General features: G+C 45.6%; 1 protein-coding gene across 1 annotated transcript in view; it reads right to left on the reverse strand.

The window, feature by feature from the left end:
* Positions 1–21663, reverse strand: part of FRMD4A (FERM domain containing 4A) — a 324865-nt gene that overhangs the window by 18250 nt on the left and 284952 nt on the right. Inside the window, exons 15-20 of the mRNA XM_018057129.1 lie at positions 13957–14090; positions 9209–9331; positions 5959–6187; positions 3461–3517; positions 1585–1822; positions 659–826 (exon numbers count right to left, since the gene is read on the reverse strand). Coding sequence (XP_017912618.1) covers positions 659–826; positions 1585–1822; positions 3461–3517; positions 5959–6187; positions 9209–9331; positions 13957–14090 — 949 coding nt within the window. The remainder of the gene's footprint in view (positions 1–658; positions 827–1584; positions 1823–3460; positions 3518–5958; positions 6188–9208; positions 9332–13956; positions 14091–21663) is intronic.

Raw genomic sequence — 21663 nt, forward strand, 5'->3', positions numbered from 1 at the left:
TGCACTTGGTAAGTATCTGTTGTATGACTGAGTGAATGAATGGATGGATGGATGGATGAGAGACTCTTGCCTGGAGAGCTCAGTTTTATCCTGTATAAATGGTTCACCACTTACAGCAGATAACACTATCTGTCCTTTGAACTATAGTGCCTATGAACTTAAGTATTAGAGAAAATTGAGTGATGGCTTTGATTTTGCCTCTTTTTAGGAAAAGAAGGTGGGATTCACTGAAAACTCACTTTTCCTTTTGCTGTTTAATTTACCCCCTGAGGCATTCAAGGAAGTCCAGGATAAATTTAGGCTTAAACTTAGGTACAAGGGGACCTCCTCTGGGCAAGGCTGTTCTGGTCCCTGCTAATCCAGCTCAAGTTCCTGCCTCCGCTCTTATTGGGAAAGCTCCTTCCATATCCACAGTGTCTGGTGGATTCTCCGACCAGCTCCTGGTGCCCCATTGATGCAGACAGTGGGATATAATGTGTCTCTTGGCTCTTGGGGTCCTTCTGCTGCCAGCTTACTTTTTAATTCTGCTTCACTTACAGAAGAGCCTACCTCATCAGTCCAGTCCTGACTCTAGTTCACCAGTTACCTGGGCCAGTTGTGGGGCCAAATTTTTACAAAGGTGGGGATCTGGCCCATGGAGGGAGATGGGGAGACTCACCTCGTGGAATGCACGTAGTGGGGACTCCGGACGCGGAGGTCGGGTGTGGATGGCATGCTGCACTGCGAGTTCCAGTGTGGGAGGCTGCGGATGGGGCTGGTCTGCAGGGAGCTGCTCCCGCCTCCCGCTTCCGCACAGCTCCCCGTGCTGGGGAAGCGCTTGTGGCTGCTGCAAACCAGAGGAGGCCACGCTGGTCACTGCCTGCCAGGACTGCCCCTTCTCTGAGGTTGCTGACTGTGGCCTCAGGACATCCCTTTCGGGGTCGGGGAAGTTTGCCCAGGGCTCCCCCAGAAGGGGGTGGGCGTCCTTATCCCTTACCCTTCATGTCTTAGGGCAGTGTGAGATGAAGCCGCTGTTCTGTGAAGCCCCTGCCCTCAACCACAGTTTCTGTTTTCCATAAGACAAATATGTACCTGTCTGGGCACCCACTGGGAGTTTTACGGGGCATAATGAAGGGAAATGAGAAAAACAGAGAGGCAGACAAAAACCCCCCTCTCCCATATCAGCTGAATAATGAACTGGTAACACACAGCTAAGATTACAGCTGTTTGGCTCTAGAATTTTGTTGGATGACAGTTTAGGGTTCTCAGCCACTTTGGGATTCTTATGTGTGGACTATCATTTGCCATTTCAGAATACTTCTGCCTATGATTTCCTAATTAATTCCAATGGAATTTAAGGACATTCAAGCAAGCTGCTGCCAACGTGGATTGTGAGCCAAAAACCCCAAATTTCCCTGCGAATGACAAATCTGTACCTCCAGCAGGTCGGCAGCAGAGGGCGCTGTGGCGCAGCCCTGCTAGAAGGCAGCCCAGGGGAGGCGCATGCAGGGTGCTGGGGACCCGAGACTCGCAGATGCTACTTAGCCCTTGGATTCTGTCCAAGTGTGGACAGTGACTCCGTGTGGCCTTCCCGGCCCAGCTCACCTGGAGTGACTGTGCGAGGAACGTTTCTTGACCTTCTCGTAAGGCTCATCTAGCGAGGACTCGCTCCACATTTTGGGCTTTATGGGCGACTTGTCATAGTCATTGCGGTGATAGTGCATCTGCCTGAGTCCCTCCAGGGACTGGGGGGGAGGTGGCCGGTTGTGCGATGGTGGCCGAGGAGGGAGCCCCTTGTGAGGGGACTGTAAGGGGGACAGTGTGCTGGTGACCTGAGAGTCTTCTGCACCAAGACGGAAAAAAGAGCGGAAGTGAGCAAGGGGCAGCCTTACCCCCTACCCCTGCAGGCTCCGCCCACCCTAATTCCACCCCCGCCGTCGGAGGTCAGTGGACAGGAGCTGTGGTTTCGCTGTTTTACCCCTCAAATCAGTAAGGAAAGTGCCCCTGGAAGGAGCTACCTGCGATGGGAGTGGGGGGCCCAAGTGATGCAGTCATGCCCCTTGGTAGGTCCAGGGTCTGGCACATGGGGAAGAAACTGACCCCACGCAATGCTAAGGACAATCTATTCCTACCCCAGGTTCTCTTTACAGAGGAGTCTCCCTCAAGTGTTCCGCTTTCCTCCCCGGAAGACTGCAGTCCACAGAGGTCAAGACCAGCGCAGGATCTCTGATATTCAAAACATGGCCCCCACTCCCCTGCAATTCTGGCATTTCCTCCCACCCATGCAATGAATAAAAACATGATGATCTGACTGCAAATAGCAGGACCAAGACAACTGGGTAAGTACCCTGCCAGCCTCATCTCACATCAATGACAACGAATATTATCCTTATAGTTATCATTATGACTAGGAGCAAGATCTTCCACGTTTTCTGTCTGAATCACCCCTTACCACCTTAAGTTTTCCTAAAGGGCAAAAAAATAAATAATTACCACTTAATACAATGGATTGGCCAAAAAAGATATTTTTTTTCCCCAAAAAGTTCTTACAGAAAAACCTGGATGACCTTTCTGGCCAGTCCCATATTTCCATGTCATTAATGCCCGGACCTCCCCAGGTTGGGCTTAAATTCATGGGAACATTCTCTAATATGGTTCTGTGTTTGGAATTCCTTCTTCCCTGATTGGTGGTGGTGGTGGTGGTGATGGTGGGCTGGGGTTGGGGGGTGGTAGGTATGCAATTGCTTCTAGTTTTGTAAGAATTTCCCAAGAAAATATCCTGAGAATCACCAGGTTTTTGGAGGTCAATGAGAAATCAGAAGACAGCTTTCTAGGTGGCCAGGGGTCTAAAGGGACATCTTTCTTTCACTTTCACCATTTCTCAGGAAGGTATAGAGACTTGCTTTCTTCCGGCTGCCCATAGGCTCTCCTAGCAGGTTTCAGTCTTTATGACCCAAACCAATGTCCACTTCTTCCCTCCAGAAATTATACTCAAAAGGAAACTATACATGGTGTTTAAATCATCTGTTCAGGTAAAAATGTGGTTTTGGCAACTAAAAAAGTCGAACACCATCCACTCACTTGGATAGCATCACCAACTCAATGGACACGAGTTTGAGCAAACTCCAGGAGACAGGGAAGCCTGGCGTGCTGCACTGCATGGAGTCACAAAGAGCTGGACATGACCAAACAACTCAAACCACTCACCATCACCTTAACTCTTACCTCCAGGCCCCAAGACATAATGAAATTCCAATAGGCATGTGTTTCTGTAGTGCCCACCCACTCTCAGCCAAATAGGTGACCGCTGAGAAGTGAAAGAATCACAGGGAACCCAGTGCCATCTTGATCCAGCTCCTGGCTTTCCATTGAGCTGTTTCAGACTACATATAGCTTAATCCCAGGCTATCCCAGACTACATTCAGCTTAATCCCAGTTTAATCTATGCTCTGAGTTCTCAAGCAGGAAACAGACAACATACCATCTTCAAGAACAAGGGCATCTGACAGGGAACTGTCTTCACTGGCAATATTTCCATCTGGGAAGACAAAAAGCATAAAAGTATGAGTTAAACACATCCCTTAGACAGAGCTCAATCGGTGAACATCGCTGAGTTTCCCACCATCCCATTTCTTTCTAATCAGAAAGAACCCATGAAACACAATCAAAATGCTGTTAGGCATTTCTTTTGACAGTCTCTGTGGTAGGTCATGACTCACCCCCCATCCCTGACACTGCAATGTGCCCGTTCTTTGTTTCACTGGCGACAGCAATACTGAGCAGCTTAATATCCAGCATAAAGGCCGCCTGGCCACATCATTGCCCCGGCCCATCTCAGGGCGCGTTCCGACTCAACCCAAGGAAGTGACCTGCTATTTATTCTACACACGCAAAACCAGGGTGAGGAGCTTGGTTTGGCTCATATGACAGTAAATGACTTCTCAATAAACTTCTTAAGCCATTAGCAGACAAAACAAGCTTCTAAGTACAGCTTCTCTCTCCGAAGCTTATTTTCACAGACACCATTCAATTAACCATGAGAACACACCCAGAGGGAGACAGAAAGATAATCCCCTTCCTTTAGCAGCTAGGGAAACTGAGGGATATCTAGTGAGGGATGGCTTGTCCAGAGCTGTGTTGCTCTCCTGGCTAAGTCAGCAAAAGATCCCAGGTCTTTAGATCCCAAGCTTAGCCTTTTATCTCTTAAATAACAAACCAGGCTAAGGCATGGAAGAAGAAACTGGAATTACTCTATTTCAAGTGGGCTCTTAAGATGAAACATTATTTCAAGCAGGCAGCAAAATGGAGAAGGTATATTCTTAAGGAGGTAAAACACATGGCTAACAGCTTGGACGGGACCATTTGCCAGCTGGTCAGAGAGTGAGTTACAGACGGACTCTGCCGGCTGTCCTCACAGAATGGCCCTCACTGAGCAGGCGGGGGAACCATGCTCTTTTGTGGTCGACCAGCAAGACGTCTGTCCCTCAGCTGTCCTTCCCACACTCTGTCAGTTTTGCTGATGTTTCTGCAGAGCTGGGGACCGCCCCCCCCACCCCCCGCCCAGGTCCCTTCAAGGGTGCAGAAGAAAGTCCCAAAAGGCAGAGAAGATAGAGGAAGGCAGGCTGACTGCAGCTCTTTTAGGGAAAATGACAACATCTTCGCCAAGGACAATAGGGCAAGAGGCAGAAGGACAGTTATTTCAAATTTCCTAGAGCAAAAAAATTGTTTTATGATCCTTCTCTCTTGGAACTAAGAATTCTCTTTATCTGTATTGCTTGATGAGCCATGAACTGCTAGGAGACATAGCCTTGACTAGCCTCTTGGAGTCGCTAGTCTATTATCCCCTCCCCAGGATGCCGACAGTTTTAGGCTACAGCGATATATACATACACAGTGGTAAAACATATTTAATAGAAAGTTTAGCATTTTAGCTGTACAGTTTAGTGAACTTAAGAACATCCACACTGTGGCGCAGTCATCACCACCATCCAGCCCCAGAACTTCTGTCATCTTCCCCAAACCAAAGCTCTGTCCCCATAAAGCAGTAACTCCCCTGTCCGCCTCCCCCAACCCCTCATAACCTCTCTTCTACTTTCTGTCCTCCTGGAGCAAAAGTATGATAAATGTGTATAAACTATGAAAGGATACTTGATAATATATCTTAAAGAAATTGATAAGGAAGGACCTACTATATTCAGGGAACTATGGTGAATTATCCTGTAATAACCTGTAATGGATAAGAATCTGAAAAAGAATAGATGTATATATCTAGTCTTTTGTGAATCACTTTGCTGTACACCTGAAAGGAATGCAGTGTTATACAACACAACTATACTCCCATTAAAAGAAAGAGTTTGCTGACTTAAAAAAAAAAAAAGGATCATGATAGTTGGGAGAGACTTGAGAGCTGGTGATGAATTCTGGGTTCTTCCCTTCTAGTGTTCACCAAATATAGTCTCCCCAGCTCCTAACCCCTCCTGGACCAGGGTTTTGGGCTCTAGACCATCAGAGTGGGGAGGCCCAAACCTCTCCAGCTTCAGCAGTGGGACGGAAGCCTATGGAGGCAAAAGAGGGCTGCAGGGGTGCTGGCCTCGGGGTAGCCCAGCCTCCCGCCTTTCCTTCCAGAGCGGGGTAGGGTGATCAGGTCCCTGAGGATGTTGGAGCCTAGGCTGACTGAGGACTTAGTTTTCAGGAGACTGAGAGGAGTGCACTTCCAAGAGGCCATAAAAGTAATAACACTCCTTTGATTTGTATAATCCCTTTTATCTCAGGTTCTGAGTGCATCGTATTGCTCTCACTGCTACCAGGTCTTTCTAGCTTTATTTTATGGATGGAAACATTAACGCACAGGGGTAGCTCAGCAGCTTGCTAGATTACTCAAGGGCCTGGGTTTTAGATCCACGCTCTGGACAGGACACCCATCCCCTGAGGCCAGCTGGGGAAGGGACACCCACAGCGGGGAGTGGTCTTAGCACTGACCGTCGATGATCAGCGAGGCCCTCTGGGTGGGTTTCTTCCCAGATTTGACGCGGTTCTCGTTGATGGCGCTTTCTATCTCCTGCAGCTTCTTCAGTGCATTCAAATAAGAGGTTTTCCTCTGCTTCTTCAGTTTTTTGCTGACATTGGGGTCACTGGCCAGGCGGCGGGCAGCCTCTGTAATCTGGGACTGAATGGCAAACTCCCGCTCCAGGCGCTCCAACTCGGCTTCCTGTAGGAGGGGGAGCCGAGGCCGCACTTAGGTGGATGCTGAACAGGTGATGCCCATCCTCCCACCCCCGCCCCGCCCCACAAGACTGGCACACTAGGGAACCAGAGGCCTCAGCACCTACCCCGGCTGGGCCTGGCCCCTCAGTGCTGGCTCTTCCAGTCTCTGGCAGCCAGGGACCTTGACACGCTCGCTTTTGAGACTCTAGGCCTCTGACCCATCCTGCGGATAACCATCAGCCCTGAGACTGGCACCGTCACTGAGAAGCAGGGAGTTTTCAGGCCTGGGGGCTGCTAGGTTTCATTTCCAAGGTCTCCAGCAACGTTCTGGAAGACCCAGCATAGAGGCAATCCAGGGCCCACTGGGTTGGCGTCTGCTTTCCATTAGGGGCATGGTCTCTCTATGCTCTTCTGTGGGTTTGCTAGCAGGGGACTCACAGGGACATCCCCACCCCCACACCCCGGCTGCCCCCAGCCGCAGCACATGCCCTCTGTCTCTATTTTGAGCCCTTCATGCTGGGCCTCATCCCTACTTAATCATGCCTCCTTCAGATGTTTTTCTGTGAGTTCTGCTGTCCACACACACCTGCTCTGCACATAACTTCTGCTGAATGACCAGGGACCCCCTGTGAGTCTGGCTGGTGGGTGGTGGAGCTGGGCCCCTGCTCCTTGGATCGTCTTGGGCACGCCTTCCTTTCCTGTGTGCCTCCCTCCCTTCTTCCTCTACTCCTGACTTTGGCTGAAAGGAGCAGGGGGATGAATTTTCCATCAAACAGGGTTTTGAACCCAGGAGAAATGCAACTGTGGCTGCCAGAAGGTGCCTGGTGGGCCCAGAGGATGAAGGGGGAGTTCAGATTAACTGCTGGCTTCTCTGCAGCTCAGCTGGTTCCTTCTGCAGACACCACTCAGACCATCAACACCAGGGGAGCCCAGGCCAGCACTGTAGCTCTGGAGGATCCACAGCTTGGCTAAAACTTGAAAGGAACGGATCTAACCACGGAAGAGCAGATCACCGAGCTTGCTGGAGCCAGCACTTCCTAGTCAATGGCCAAATACTCCACCCTCACCTGTGGGCACCGTGTGCCAGGCAGGGTGCTTCCATAAGGCACAGAACTCTGAGCTGGACTTCACTTCCTGTGGAGCCCTGAAGGGACAGGCCCAGGGGGAGACTGAAAGGAACGAGTAAGGGGCTATAAAAGTCCCCGGGGCCTTCAAACGCCCACTGCCTTTCCTTATCCTTGGAGAAGAGTAACCATAACCAGGTGGACTCTTGCCCAGACCCTCAAGACAAAAAAGTCACCAAGGACACAGCCCGGTCTGCAAGAGTGACCTCAGCTCGCAGCTGCTCCTGGGCAGGCAGAACAGCCCTGGCCCAAGACCCTGACTGCGATTTTGTGGGAGCCCAGGACACACTTTTGCTACTTAAACCGAGCCAAGGACAAGGCTGGCGGCTCGTCCGCAGAGATGGCTGCCTGCGTGTGAACAGGGAGGTCAAGGGCATTCCCAGGAGAAAGAGGCATCTGCTGATGACATCTGCAGGAGACAAGGATTCTTTGGGAGCCGAGTCATCTTTTACTGGGAAGTGTGACAGAGGCACTGTGAGAAGGCGTGATGGGAACGTGGGAAGAACAGCAGGGCACGGGTAGGGTGGGGTGTTCACTCAAGTGGGGTCTCCCCTGGAAAGTTCAGTGCAGGTGTCTGACCAGCACAAGAGGAGTGGAAGTCTCCAGGCAGTTCTGACGACAGCCAGGTTTGAGAAATACTCCACCAGCTGGTTCTTTAAATCGCACCGCCTGCACCCCAGTTCTGACTCTGATAAAGTCCCAGGCCCACCCGCAGCCCAGCACCCCTCCTCCGACACCCCTCATGGTTACCAAGCATCTAGCGTTTGTCAATACTGAGTTAAATATTCTCCGTCCACTTGCTCACTTAATCCCAGCGACAGTCTGGAGAAATGAGGGTCATGGCCTTTGTTCTACAGAAGAGGAAAACTGCCTCCAGGTTTGGGTGAAGGGTTCTGGTGTATCCACCGGTTCCCCTCACTGCCTGGGGATGGGAGGCTGCTAGTACAGATTTCAGGAGGCTGCTCGCCCCCCTCAGTCGTCTCCATGTCATGTGTGTTTGCCCCTACACTCAACCACTGCACGTGTTATGTGACAACATCAGGTTCTCTTTTTAAAAACACTAAGCCCGTACAGAATTCCCTTCTCCACTGGCTCTGATTCCTGCCCTTTGAAACCCTCTGTTCAATAGTATTGTAATGAGTAACTGTATTCGGAATAAATTTGGAAAGCCATTTCCTGGACGTGCCCCTGGGGCCTGAGGTGTGCCTGGCCTTGAATTTCTCTTGCTCTGAGACTGGATAACTTATTAACCAACTGGGTGCCCAAGGCTCACTGGAAAACACTCTGATGCTGGGAAAGACTGAGGGCATGAGGAAAAGCCGGTGTGACAGAGGATGAGATGGTTGGATGGCATTACTGACTCAATGGACATGAGTTTGATCAAGCTCTGGGAGATGATGAAGGACAGGGAAGCCTGGCATGCTGCAGTCCATGGGGTCACAAAGAGTCAGACACAACTGAGTGACTGAACAGCAACGAGGGCAGCACCCCTGCACCTGCGGACATGGCCTTGGCATTCTTCCTGTTTGATTGTTTTTTCTCATAGATCACACAGCACACTCGGCTCTCAGTGACAAAGAGCCGGGAGAAGCACACATGACTGTTAGGGAATATCCTCCCGTTAACTTTGCTGCCTGCGACAGGCCTACTGAGTCAGGCACACAGCCTCTGCAGAAATCAAAATGCTTTCAGATTAACACAGGTAACCGACCCTACCAACGGGCACAGAATACTGACCAAACAGATAACTTAAGAAAAGATTACAGGAGGGCTACTCAGGAGGAAAAAGGGTGCGGTGTTGGGTAGAATGAAACATCATTAGAGAAAACCCTGGGGTCCTCACAAATAGGCCAGTAAGGCGGGAATCAGAGAATCTAGCCACAGAGAGAAGAAACACACACCTCTCCTTTGGGCAAGATTTTCTGCTCATCCAGCTTGAACGATGTCCCAATTCTTCTTCGAACAATGGGTGGTTCCTCTCCTGGATCCAGAGGATACTCTACAGGCAGTTTGCCCGTCAGCTCCTATAGAGGTGTGACATCATGGGAGGAGGGATCAGCAGAGCGTCCATGACTGGCTTCTAGGACATGGACACACACACATGCATACACACACGCACACTCTTCAAAGTACAGATCCAATGCACAGATTTGAAACCCTAACCTTGCACAATATTAAGGTTAACAGGAGTCCCTACAGTGCAATCTCATTTCCACAAATGTATGCGAGCAGTCCTTCTTTTACAGAACAGAAGCACTGGGAAAAGTTTTTCCCAAAGTAAATTCCTATCAGGTAAGTTAGGTCACAGTTGCTATGCATCATAAAAACCTGAATTTCTTTCACTTGTTAAGTTCACACGCGTGTCCAGCGTGTCTGCTGAGTGCCCGGCGAGACTGCACAGCCAGTAAGAGCAGTGGCAACATGAGGTCGCTGGTCTTTCTGGGTCTAAACTCTGGTTCTTTTCACTGCATCAACTCTTCCCTCTCAAATATCAAAGTTTAAAATGAGCTTTCTTAGGAAGATTGGCATCTATTGGGCAAATCCCAGAAAAGGGCATTATTACATTATTTAAAACCTGAATATGAGTAATAATTATTCCGCTCTGGCCGGATGCTCAAGGAACAGGCTGAGCTCAAAAGAAATTAAATGTGTACAGATATGAGTTTCAGTTGAAAGTGAAACATAATCCACACTACTGACAAAGCTATTTAAAAACATCTGGTGTATGTGCCTTTGGGGCTCTGGAAATCTCACTGTTGTGAGTAGAAGGATGGTGAATTTAGTGGGCAGACCACCACGGGGACAACTGTCCTAGGAAAAGGCGAAGAGAGGCCTGTGGGATGATTCATGGTTAGGATTAGGCTCTCTATGAGTGGTTAACTTTGGGCTGAATAAAGATCATATTTGAGTCAGCAGCTAATCCACCTAGTGGAGCCCAGGTGTCTACTGCAAGGAGTCACTTCCAGAAAAGCCTGGGAAACCCACTGCCTGCCTCCAAGGCATAGGTAGCCCTTCCAGGCAGAACCGAGCCCTGGTCTCTAGTCTCAAACCAACATGGATGCTACATAAAGACCCAGTGCAGGCTCTTCTTGGGAACATCTGTCACTCACGCAGAAACTTCTATGCCAGGGAGCCTCCTATGGGCAGGTGAGCCCTGATCATGAGATTCCAGGGGCAGACTGGCCTGCCAACAGAAGGCGTGATCTGGCTTCTCTGCCACTACTGTGTGTGTCACTGGGTGTGTGTCTGTACATGATGGGTTGTGTGTATGTGTGAGTGCATGTGTGGATACACCTGGCATGTACAAGCACACCCACTCCCTGCGATCCCAGGCCTCTCCTCCTGGGTTCAGGCCATCAGGAAATGACCTCTTGGGCTTTTTATTCCCCAGTGTAAGCATTTCAGAGCACAATGGCCAACTCTTTGAGTACAAAATGCTCTGCAGTTTTCTTCCTTGTGTTTTTTTTTCCTCTTTCTTCTTTTTTTAAACGTGGTTCAAATGTCTCCCAAGCAGTTATGTGTTTACTCAACAACATTTTTATCTACTGCCCTGAAAGTCTGCCTATAAATAACATGACAGATAGAGGATTTTATGTTGTTGTGACTTTCTTTTTGACTTTGTGACTTAAAAAAGGGAAAAGTTGTTAAAATGGGCATTGATTTAAAACTCTAAAGAGTCTGTGGTTTTCTAACACAAAATTGCAGATCAATTCCAGTCCAACATAAAATAAAATTTTTTTAAAATCTATGAAAAATTTAAAGGCTGTCTCTAAATTTCCTCTTCCATTGTAAGCTACTACAATGGAAGAGGAAATATTAAAAAGTTGTATTGATAATTACTGCAAATTGAGAATCTGTATCATCCCAGCAACAGTACCAAGCCTTCTGAGAATAATGAAATAAAACTTCAAAGAAGACAAAAAAAAGTCTGTGGTTTTAAAACAAAATATCTTTTTTAAAAAATGAGGCTACTGATTTTCCACCATCTGCTTGAAGGTATTTGAGTCCAGGCCTTGATTCTCCATATTTAATCTGATTTCACGTGTAACCAGAGCTGCTGGTGAAAGGGGAATTTAACACACTTTGGTGAGAGGCTCAATAGACCCGGTTTCCCTTCTATTCTTATGTCAGTTATATTCTGCCAAACACTCCCACTGCATCTCATTCGGGCTGCCACATGCCCTGGATGACAAAAAGCTTCTTGATACCCTGAACTGAGGGGCATGATGTGTGGAGGACACAGAAAGAGCAGGACTGTCAGGAGACAAGTTCTCCTGTCCCCTGAGTTCAGAGGAGGTGGGAGACTGACCGGCTTCTTGTGAAGTCATTTCTGCCACTCGAGCTCTATTTTCTGGTGTCCACATTACAAAAAGTAAGAGCTTTGTTTTCCTTATTTTGCTTTTATATTTAAGAGAGGCCTGCAGACCTTTAACAGACACGCTAACCTTGCCCGGACATGTTTCACTAGTTTTCTAGTGCTGGTTCCCTGCTGGGTTTAAGGATGCTGCCTTTATTAAAAGCAAAATAAGGCTTTACAAATTAACAACTGCAGATATCCACACCCATGTTGTCTCAGTCTTTCCAACACATTCTTTATAAAAAAGCTTGCTGATATTAACAGTATCACAGAGCACATCCCCCAGCCGGGCCAACTGCTTTTCCCAAGATTTGCAAAGGATTTGCACTAATGTGGGTCTGCTTTGAGCTGGCTCCGGTTTAAATCAATCCAGAGCATTATTAAGCCAAGTTGAACTGTAATGTGATCTCCTTCTGTGGCCCCTGCTTTCATTCTTCCTGGAGTAAGGCATTATGATTGGGGGAGGGGAGTAACACTCTTCAAGTTAGTTTGGGAACACCTTTCCACTTCCCTTTGGGAGTTTTTGACCAACAAAGCTCCTTGTACTGTTACATGCAGGACTCTCTCTCCCCCAAGGGTTCCCACCCCACTGTATCCGTGTGCAAGCATGCTCACAGTAATGTGAATTGCATTAAAAGAAATCAAGCTTTCAAACATAACAAAGAACTGTGGAATAAGCAGAAGGTGGTGGAAAAAAGACACACAAATAAATATAAATAGTGATCTGCTACAGCCCCTAAATCTCAATGAGATTTGAGACTAGTGTGTGTGTGCGTGTATGTGTGTGTGTGTGTATGTATACCTGAGGAAGCATTGCTTTGCATAAATTAGAATATTTTTTAGATGATTAGGCTGAGATTTCATTTACAAACAACTCATGCAACTCAATATCCAAAAAGTAAACAACCCAATCAAAAAATAGGCCAAAGACCTAAATAGACATTTCTACAAAGAAAACATACAGATGGCCAAAAAAACACATGAAAAGATGCTCAATATCACTAATTATTAGGGAAATATAAACCGTAACTACAGTGAGGTATCACCTCACACCAGTCTCAATGGCCGTCATCAAAAAGTCTACAAATAACACTGGAGAGGGTGTGGAGAAAAGGGCACCTTCCTACACTGTTGGTGGGAATGTAAATTGGTGCAGCCACTGTGGAAAACAATATGGAGGTTCCTCAAAAAAGTGAAAATAGAGCTACCATATGATCCAGATATATGTCTAGGAGCAATTCAACTCCTGGGCATATATCTGGAAAAAAACTTTTCTGAAACCAGAAGAACTTTTTTCGAAAGTATACACGCACCCCAGTGTTCACTGCAGTACTGTCTGTGGTAGCCAAGCCATGGAGGCAACCTAGAAGTCCACTGAGAGACGAATGGATAAAGATGTGGTACACAGATACAATGGACTATCACTCAGTCATCAAAAGAAGGAAATAATGCCATCTGCAGCAACACGGATGGACCTGGAGACTGTCACTCAAAGTGAAGTGAGCCAGACAGAGAAAGACAAATATCATATGACATCACTCAAATGTGAAATTAAAAAAAAAGATACAAATGAACTTATTTACAAAGCAGAAACAGATTCACAGACTTAGAGAATGAATTTATGATTACCCGGGGGGGTACAGATTGGGTGTTTGGGATTGACATGTAGACACTGATATATTTAAAATAGATAACCAAAGACCTACTGTAAAAAACAAACAAAATAGAAAAAACTAAAGGAAAAAAAGCATCATCTACCAAAAAAAACAACACTAAAAGTCACACACCAGATCATGAGTTTTAAAGATATATTAGATGAAATCCTGATTTCCTTGTTGATCCCCAAAGGTGCTTCTCACTATGATCTCAACAAAAATAAATCTGAAATAGACTCAAGAGAAACAAAAGCCATAACACTGATAAACTCAGGCAGAAAGTCTTAGGAAGATGGCAAACCATTCCATCCAACATGGTCCTGTCATATGAGGACCTGCTTTATAAACTATGAGGTGCCATGCAAATGTTGCTGTTTACCGTTGCTATCATGACTGTTATCACTACTTGTCATTTGGCCCCTGGGGGGAGGTTCTCACTGGGAATTCTGCCAAGACGTGCTTTCACTGCTGTCAGAGTGTTTCACTGTGGTCCAAGATGAGGGATGCTCATCCCAGGGGCTGGGTGTCATCAACAGAAGAGGTCCTGCTTCCCTCTTATGCCCGCGGTGACGCCCACCCTTGCCTTGTATAAACACACGAGCACAGATGAGTGCACAGGATGAACTGGGGTACTCACTGCTTCTCGGAGGCAGAGTTTCTTCAGCTCCTCCAGCCGCTGGCGCAGCGTTTCCTCCAGAGCTTCCTGCCTGGATTTCAAGGCCGCCAGCATGTCTTTCTTGGCCGACTGAGAGCTATCCGATTCCTGAGAACCTGTCAATTAACAGCAGGGTTACCAGGCCAGTCGACGAAGGGATGCACATCTGGACCACAAAGGAACTGAACCGAAGCCCATGCTGTGGATGTGGGATTTACCCCTGGAATCCAGGGAGTGTGAAATAAAACAGGTGCTTGGGGCTCCAAGCTTGAGGAACAACTCAGCACTCCGGGTAATTTGCAACTGGTCAGAAAGACTGGCAGGGAAATGTATATGCCTGAAAGAGAATTTTCTCTTCCTTGATTATCTTAAGATATGTTGCACATCCATTTTAATTTCACTAGCAAATTTTAATAAATATTTTGCACCAAGAAGGCGAAGTAAATTGAGCAAGTCATTTGTTTAATTTTTTTTGGCCATGCAACACAGCTTGAGGGATCTGAGTTCCCCCACTAGGGATTGAAATTGCACCCTTGATAATGAAAGCACAGAGTCCTAACCACTGGGCTGCCAGGGAATTCCTGAGCCAGTCATTTTAATACATAGTTTTAATTTCTTTCAATTTAAAGTGCTTATTTTTTTCTTAGTACAAAGATAATGCATGTTTATCATAAAAATCTGACAATGCAGACAGGAATAAAAATAATCCATAAGCTAGTCACCCAGAGGTAACCGCCAATGAGCATTTTCTTTTGGTCTTTTTAGCTAAGCACATATAGTTAAAAAATAAAATTAGATTTTTATTGTGGTTTTTGAATGCAAGACTGAATCATGAGCAAATTCCCTCCTAATAAATGTTATCCCTATTTTTACATGCAGCATAGAAATATCTGCTCGCTGATTCAAATAGCAGCCTGCTAGATAGGAAACCGTTGTGTAAGGCAAACTGTAAACTAAACAGAAGGAAAATAAGCTGAAATGCCAACCAGAGAGATTTACGTTAGATCAGAAGAATCGTTTCTGGGCTGCAATGCTTGGACTCTGAAATTAGGTTTCCTGCAGTGAAGATATTATACCTTTTCTACCTGGACAGTTAGACAAGGGACCTTAACTCCCTGGGAAAGGAAATGTTGCTTATTGCTTTGCTTCTTGTGCCATGGAGAGTGGAAATCTCTCACACCTAGAGATTCACCTAGTGAAAGGTGGATGGGATCTCCATAATGAAAAGTAGAATACTCTGATGAGGAAAACACAAGACCACCAATTTAATACTGTAAAGAAATTAACCTCCAATTAAAATAAACGAATTTATATTAAAAAAATACCTCAAATAAGATAGGGAAGTACTCTGGTCATGGATTGGAGGCTTGGTGTTGTAATGATGTCAGTTCTTCAGGAACTAAATCAGTGAATCACTGTAATCCCAATAAAAATTCCAGCAGGATTTGTTGGAGGGAGGGGTGGGAACTATATTTCCTTAGGAAGCATTTCGGGATAATTCAGTGAATGGATGACAGATTTGAAAATAATCCAAAAGGAATTCTCAAGAGTCAACTGTTCTGTTACTTCCAGTGGTTAAAGACGGTATCTCAGAATCAATACTAGAAAAGACTTCTATGCTTTTACATCAAAAACCCTGCGATGCTCCAATCATCCCTATAGATATATGATTCCTCTTTCTTCTATAGGCTCTGAGCAGGAGTCCCCATGTTCCCTCAGTTACCAGGCACCTGGGTTCTTATAACCTTAATCCTCAAGAATTTTCAGTGTTTAGGTACACTTTGACTCCCTTTTAGGCTTCCCCTACCCCCTACTCCCTTCTAACTTGAAACAGAGAATCTCCCTCGCTGCAGGAATGGACCATTTTTGTCTCCATACTGGCTAATACATATTAGCTTGAATGAACAAATACTGTTTTCAATCATATGCTTAGATGCTATAATTAAGTTGTATCTCATCTTGGTAAAGAAATCTAGTCCCTGTAAGTGGTTTCATTATAGAATCGGCCTTCCAAGCTTTTAATCATTTCTGAAGCTCTTTCCTGGATTTCATCATGCTTCAGTTGCATGTTTCCAAATTCAACAGTAAATGCAAATAAAAACTTGACCCTCACAAAGCGTCTATGACCGCATCTCTCTCAGATTCTAAATCCATATGGTGTGCTCATGTAGCACATGGCTGGACACTGCTGCAGGCTCCCCTTTTTGAAATGCTTCAGGTTTTCTACTCCCATAAGTCAATTACCCTGAGCTTATTAGTCCTGAACTATATCCAGTCTACATCCATCTAACATAACACAGCTATTAAAAAACCATTTTGAATCTTAATTTCATTCTCTTAGCGATAGTCACCAACCACAGGTGAAGACACAGGAAAATTTAATGAGCTAAGCTCTATTTCATCATTGAAAAGATTAATAAGAATATAAAATAATACTGGAAGGAAGTCAGACTTTAGATTTAAAAAACAGACCTGGGGAAACTTGGGTCCAAGAAGATTAAAGGATTTCTAGCACAAATGAAACATTCATTGTTTTCCCTCTCACCTCTGCCTAACCCCTCAATAGGAAATGATGATTTACGAAGTCTACTCTAAGAATGAATTATATTTAAAGGATGGCAAAAATCACAACATTAAACTCTGGGTGGTAAAGCACAGTGTTTCTGGATGATCTGACCTCTAGTTATGAGACTAGTTAAGCTTTGGTTTTGAGCTCATTAGCACTACCTAAATTATTATTATTTATAATAATTAGCCTAAATAATTCCTAAAATGTGAACATCAACATTTTAGAAATCAGTGAACTAAAATGGACAGGAATCAGCAAATTTAATTCAGATGACCAATGTATCTACTACTGTGAGCAAAAATCTCTTAGAGGAAATGCAATAGCCCTCATAGTCAACAGAAGAGTTGAAAATGCAGTACTTGGATGCTGTCTCAAAAATGATCTTGGTTTGCTTCCAAGGCAAACCATTCAACATCACAGTAATCCAACTCTATGCCCCACCACTAATGACAAAGAAGCTGAAGTTGAATGGTTCTATGAAGATTTACAGTACCTTTTAGAACTAACACCAAAAAAAGATGTCCTTTTCATCACAAGCGATTGGAATGCAAAAGTAGGAAGTCAAGAGATACCTGGAGTAATAGGCAAGTTTGTCCTCGGAATACAAAATGAAGCAGGGCAAAGTCTAAAGGAGTTTTGCCAGAGCACACACTGGTCATAGCAAACACCCTCTTCCAACAACACAAGAGATGACTTTACACATGGACATCACCAGATGGGCAATGCTGAAATTAGATTGATCATATTCTTTGCAGCTGAAGATAGAGAAGCTCTATGCAGTCAGCAAAAACAAGACCGGGAGCTGACTGTGGCTCAGATCATCAGCTCCTTATTGCAAAACTTCAGGCTTAAATTGAAGAAAGTAGGGAAAACCACTAGGCCATTCAGGTATGACCTGAATCAAATCCCTATGACTATACAGTGGAAGTGACAAGTAGATTCAAGGAATTAAATCTGGTAGATGGAGTGTCTGAAGAACAGGAAGCTGTGACCAAAACCATCTCAAAGAAAAAGAAATGTAAGAAGGCAAAGTGGTTGTCTGAGAAAGGCTTACAAATAGCTGAGAAAAGAAGAGAAGCAACAAAGGAGAAAGGGAAAGATTTACCGAGTTCCAAAGAATAGCAAGGAGAAATAAGAAAGCCTTCCTCAGAGAACAATGCAAAGAAATAGAGGAAAACAATAGAATGGGAAAGACTAGAGAGCTCTTCAAGAAAATCAGAGATACCAAGGGAACATTTCATGGAAAAATGGGCACAATAAAGGACAAAAATGGTGAGGACCTAACAGAAGCAGAAGAGATTAAGAAGACGTGGCAAGAATACACAGAATTATACAAAACAGCTCTTAATGACCCAGATAACCACGATGGTGTCATCACTATCTTAGAGCCAGACATCCTGGAGTGTAAAGTCAAGTGGGCCTTAGGAAGCATTACTTCCAACAAAGCTAGTGGAGGTGATGGAATTCCAGTTGAGCTATTTAAAATCCTAAAAGTTTATGCTGTTAGTAAAGTGTTGCACTCAATATACCAGCAAATTTGAAAAACTCAGCAGTGGCCACAGGACTGGAAAGGTCAGTTTTCATTCCAATCCCAAAGAAAGGCAATCCCAAAGGATGTTCAGACTACCATACAATTGTGCTCATTTCACATGCTAGCAAGGTAATGCTCAAAATCCTTCAAGCTAGGCTTCAATAGTACATGAAACGAGAACTTCCAGATGTACAAGCTGGATTTAGGAAAGGCAGAGGAACCAGAGACCAAATCGCCAACATTCACTGTATCACAGAAAAAGCAAGGGAATTCCAGAAAAACATCCACTTCTGCTTCACTGACTACGCTAAAGCCTTTGACTTTGTGGATCACAACAAACTGTGGAAAATCCTTCAGGAAACGGGAATACTAGACCACCTTATCTGCTCCCTGAGAAAGCTGTATGCAGGTCAAGAAGCAACAGTTAGAACTGGACATGGAACAACGGACTGGTTCAAAACTGGGAAGAAAGTACGTCCAGGCTCTATATTGTCACCTTGCTTATTTAAGTTTTATGCAGAGTGCATCATGTGAAATGTAAGGCTGGATGAATCACAGGCTGGAATCAAGATTGATGGAAGAAATATCAACAACCTCAAATATGCAGATGATACCACTCTAATGGCAGAAAGCAAAGAGAAACTAAAGAGCCTCTTGATGAGGGTGAAAGAGGAGAGTGAAAAAGCTGCCTTAAAACTCAATATTAAGAAAACAAAGATTATGGCATCTGGTACAGAGAAGGCAATGGCACCCCACTCCAGTACTCTTGCCTGGAAAATCCCATGGATGGAGGAGCCTGGTAGGCTGCAGTCCATGGGGTCGCTAACAGTTGGACACGACTGAGTGACTTCACTTTCACTTTTTACTTTCATGCATTGGAGAAGGAAATGGCAACCCACTCCAGTGTTCTTGCCTGGAGAATCCCAGGGATGGGGGAGCCTGGTGGGCTGCCGTCTATGGGGTCGCACAGAGTTGGACACTACTGAAGCAACTTAGTAGCAGTACCATCACTTCATGGAAAACAGAGAAGGAAAAAGTGGCAACAGTGGCAGATTTTATTTTCCTAGGCTCCAAAATCACCACGGACAGTAACTGCGTCACAAAATTAAGACACTTGCTCCTTGGAAGAAAAGCTATGATAAACCTAGACCATGTATTCAAAAGCAGAGACATCATTTTGCTGACAAATGTCCATATAGCCAAAGCTATGGTTTTTCCAGTAGTCATGTATGGATGTGAGAGTTGGACCATAAAGAAAGCTGAGTGTCAAAGAATTAATGCTTTTGAACTGTGGTGCTTGAGAAGACTCTTGAGAGTTCCTTGGACAGCAAGGAAATCAAATAAGTCAATCCTAAAGGAAATCAACCCTGAATATTCATTGGAAGGACTGATGCTAAAGCTGAAGCTCCAATACTTTGATCATGTGATGCAAAGAGCTGACTCATTGGAAAAGACTCTGATGCTGTGAAAGATTGAGGGCAGGAGAAGGGGGCAACAGAGGATGAGATAGTTGGGTGGCATCACTGACTCAATGAATTTGAGTTTGAGTAAACTGGGAGACAGTGAAAGACAGGGAAGCCCGGCGTGCTGCAGCCCATGGGGTCACAGAGTCAGACATGACTTAGTGAGTGAACAACAACCTAATAATTAGCCTAAATACCAAGCTCACATAAGATAGAGTGCTGGTTCAAGAGCTGTCTCCATATTGGGCACCACTAACACTTGGCTGGCACTGTTTCACACCTTTAATTTTGAAGTTGCTTCAGTAGGAATATGGTGCCAGGCACCAAGTTAAATCTTGTAAATGAGCTGGCTGGCCTAGACATGCAGAGTGTTATTATCATGGTAACTGGATGGCGAGGAGAGGGTGAAATGATCTGGTCTGTATTCTAAACCAGTCACTAGATGAGTGGCCTTGGGCAAGCGACCTGCCTTCTCCAATCTGCTGAAAAGACTAATGAGAGGGCTTCCCTGGCGATCCAGTGGTTAGGACTCTGCACTCCCAAAGCAGGAGGCCTGAGTTTGACCCCTGGTTGGAGAACTAAGATTCTGCATGCCACGTGTGCTAAGTCTCTTCAGTCGCGTCTGACTCTTCGCAACCCTATGGACGGTAGCCCACCAGGCTCCTCTGTCCATGGGATTTCCCAGGGAAGTATACTGGAGTGCGTCGCCATTTCCTTCTCCAGGGGATCTTCCCTCCACATGCCACGTGGTGTGGTCAATAAATAAATAAAAGGATGTCTATAAAATAAAGACTAATGAGATCACACACATTCAGCGTTTAGCTTGTATCTAGGGTAGACTTGAGTGAGCGCTCATACTCATATGGGTACACACTGGGTAGAATCAGAAAGAGAGATATGATTGAAATGACTTTCTCGCCACTGCTACAGGAGGCCATTTGCCAAGGAAAAGAAGCTCTCTGTGCCGCCACTTGGGCTCCAAAGCTCATCTTTAGAAGAAGAGAAAGAGGTCTGGACACTTCAAATTCTGTTTCTTGGGCCCGAGTTTCTAGTTACACTTTTTAGGGTGGATGAGGGTGGGATGGGGATCAAGGAAGTTCAGCAGGTCCTGGGCTCCCCACTCCACCATTCTCTAGCTAAGGCAGCTCTGCACTGGGGTTCTTGTCACAACGCATTTGATAAAGTTTCCCAGTGCCTCTGTTTCTGAAAAGGAAATGCACCATCTAGGCAAGTGTGCTGAGTTCTTACAGCTGCTCATTTCTAGAGCTTATGGGATCTAAGTCTATGGGGCTCTTACCTGCAACCAGGCAAATATGGCAACCATGAGGGGAGGCGACCGAGTGCCCAGTGACAAGGGTGCACCAGTAACAGCACCAAAGAAAGAAACTCAAGGGCATCAGAAAAAGGAGCCCCAAGTGCTCTATGATGTTGATGCTGTTACCCTTCAGACATCCCTGCAAGGCAGGTGTGACATCTAAAAGGTAGACGAGCCAGACAGCTAGAAATTGGGAGGCAGACATTCACTCGCCATCTTATCAAGTGACAGAATAGAATGAATCCTGGGAGAAACACAATCAGAAGAGCCTCAGGGGCTCAGGGCAATGAGCATCTTACAAACTAAAGGATTGTGAGCACACCTGGAAAGATTCTAAGCACAGAAATAATTTCCAGTCAGCACCTACACATGGTGAATGGTATAAAAGTTCTCGATTACTACAATTCATCCATTTCCAGGTATGTGAGCACACACATGCCTTTTCACAGGCAACACCACTCCAAGGTTACACGTTCAGACCCTTAGAAATGAACAAGATGGGAATCTGCTATTTTTGAGAGCAGCTGTGAAGGATAAAAGACATCTGGATTTCCAACATAGTTCAGTTCAGTTCAGTTCATTTCAGTCACTCAGTCATGTCCGACTCTTTGCGAGCCCATGGACTGCAGCCCGCCAGGCCTCCCTGTCCATCACCAACTTCCGGAGTTTACTCAAACTCATGTCCATTGAGTTGGTGATGCCATCCAACCATCTAATCCTCTGTCGTCCCCTTCTCCTCCCACCTTCAATCTTTCCCAGCATCAGGGTCTTTTCAAATGAGTCCGTTCTCTGCATCAGGTGGCCAAAGGAT

This window comes from Capra hircus, chromosome 13 (genome assembly GCF_001704415.2).
Source record: "Capra hircus breed San Clemente chromosome 13, ASM170441v1, whole genome shotgun sequence".
Classification (NCBI taxonomy): domain Eukaryota; kingdom Metazoa; phylum Chordata; class Mammalia; order Artiodactyla; family Bovidae; genus Capra; species Capra hircus.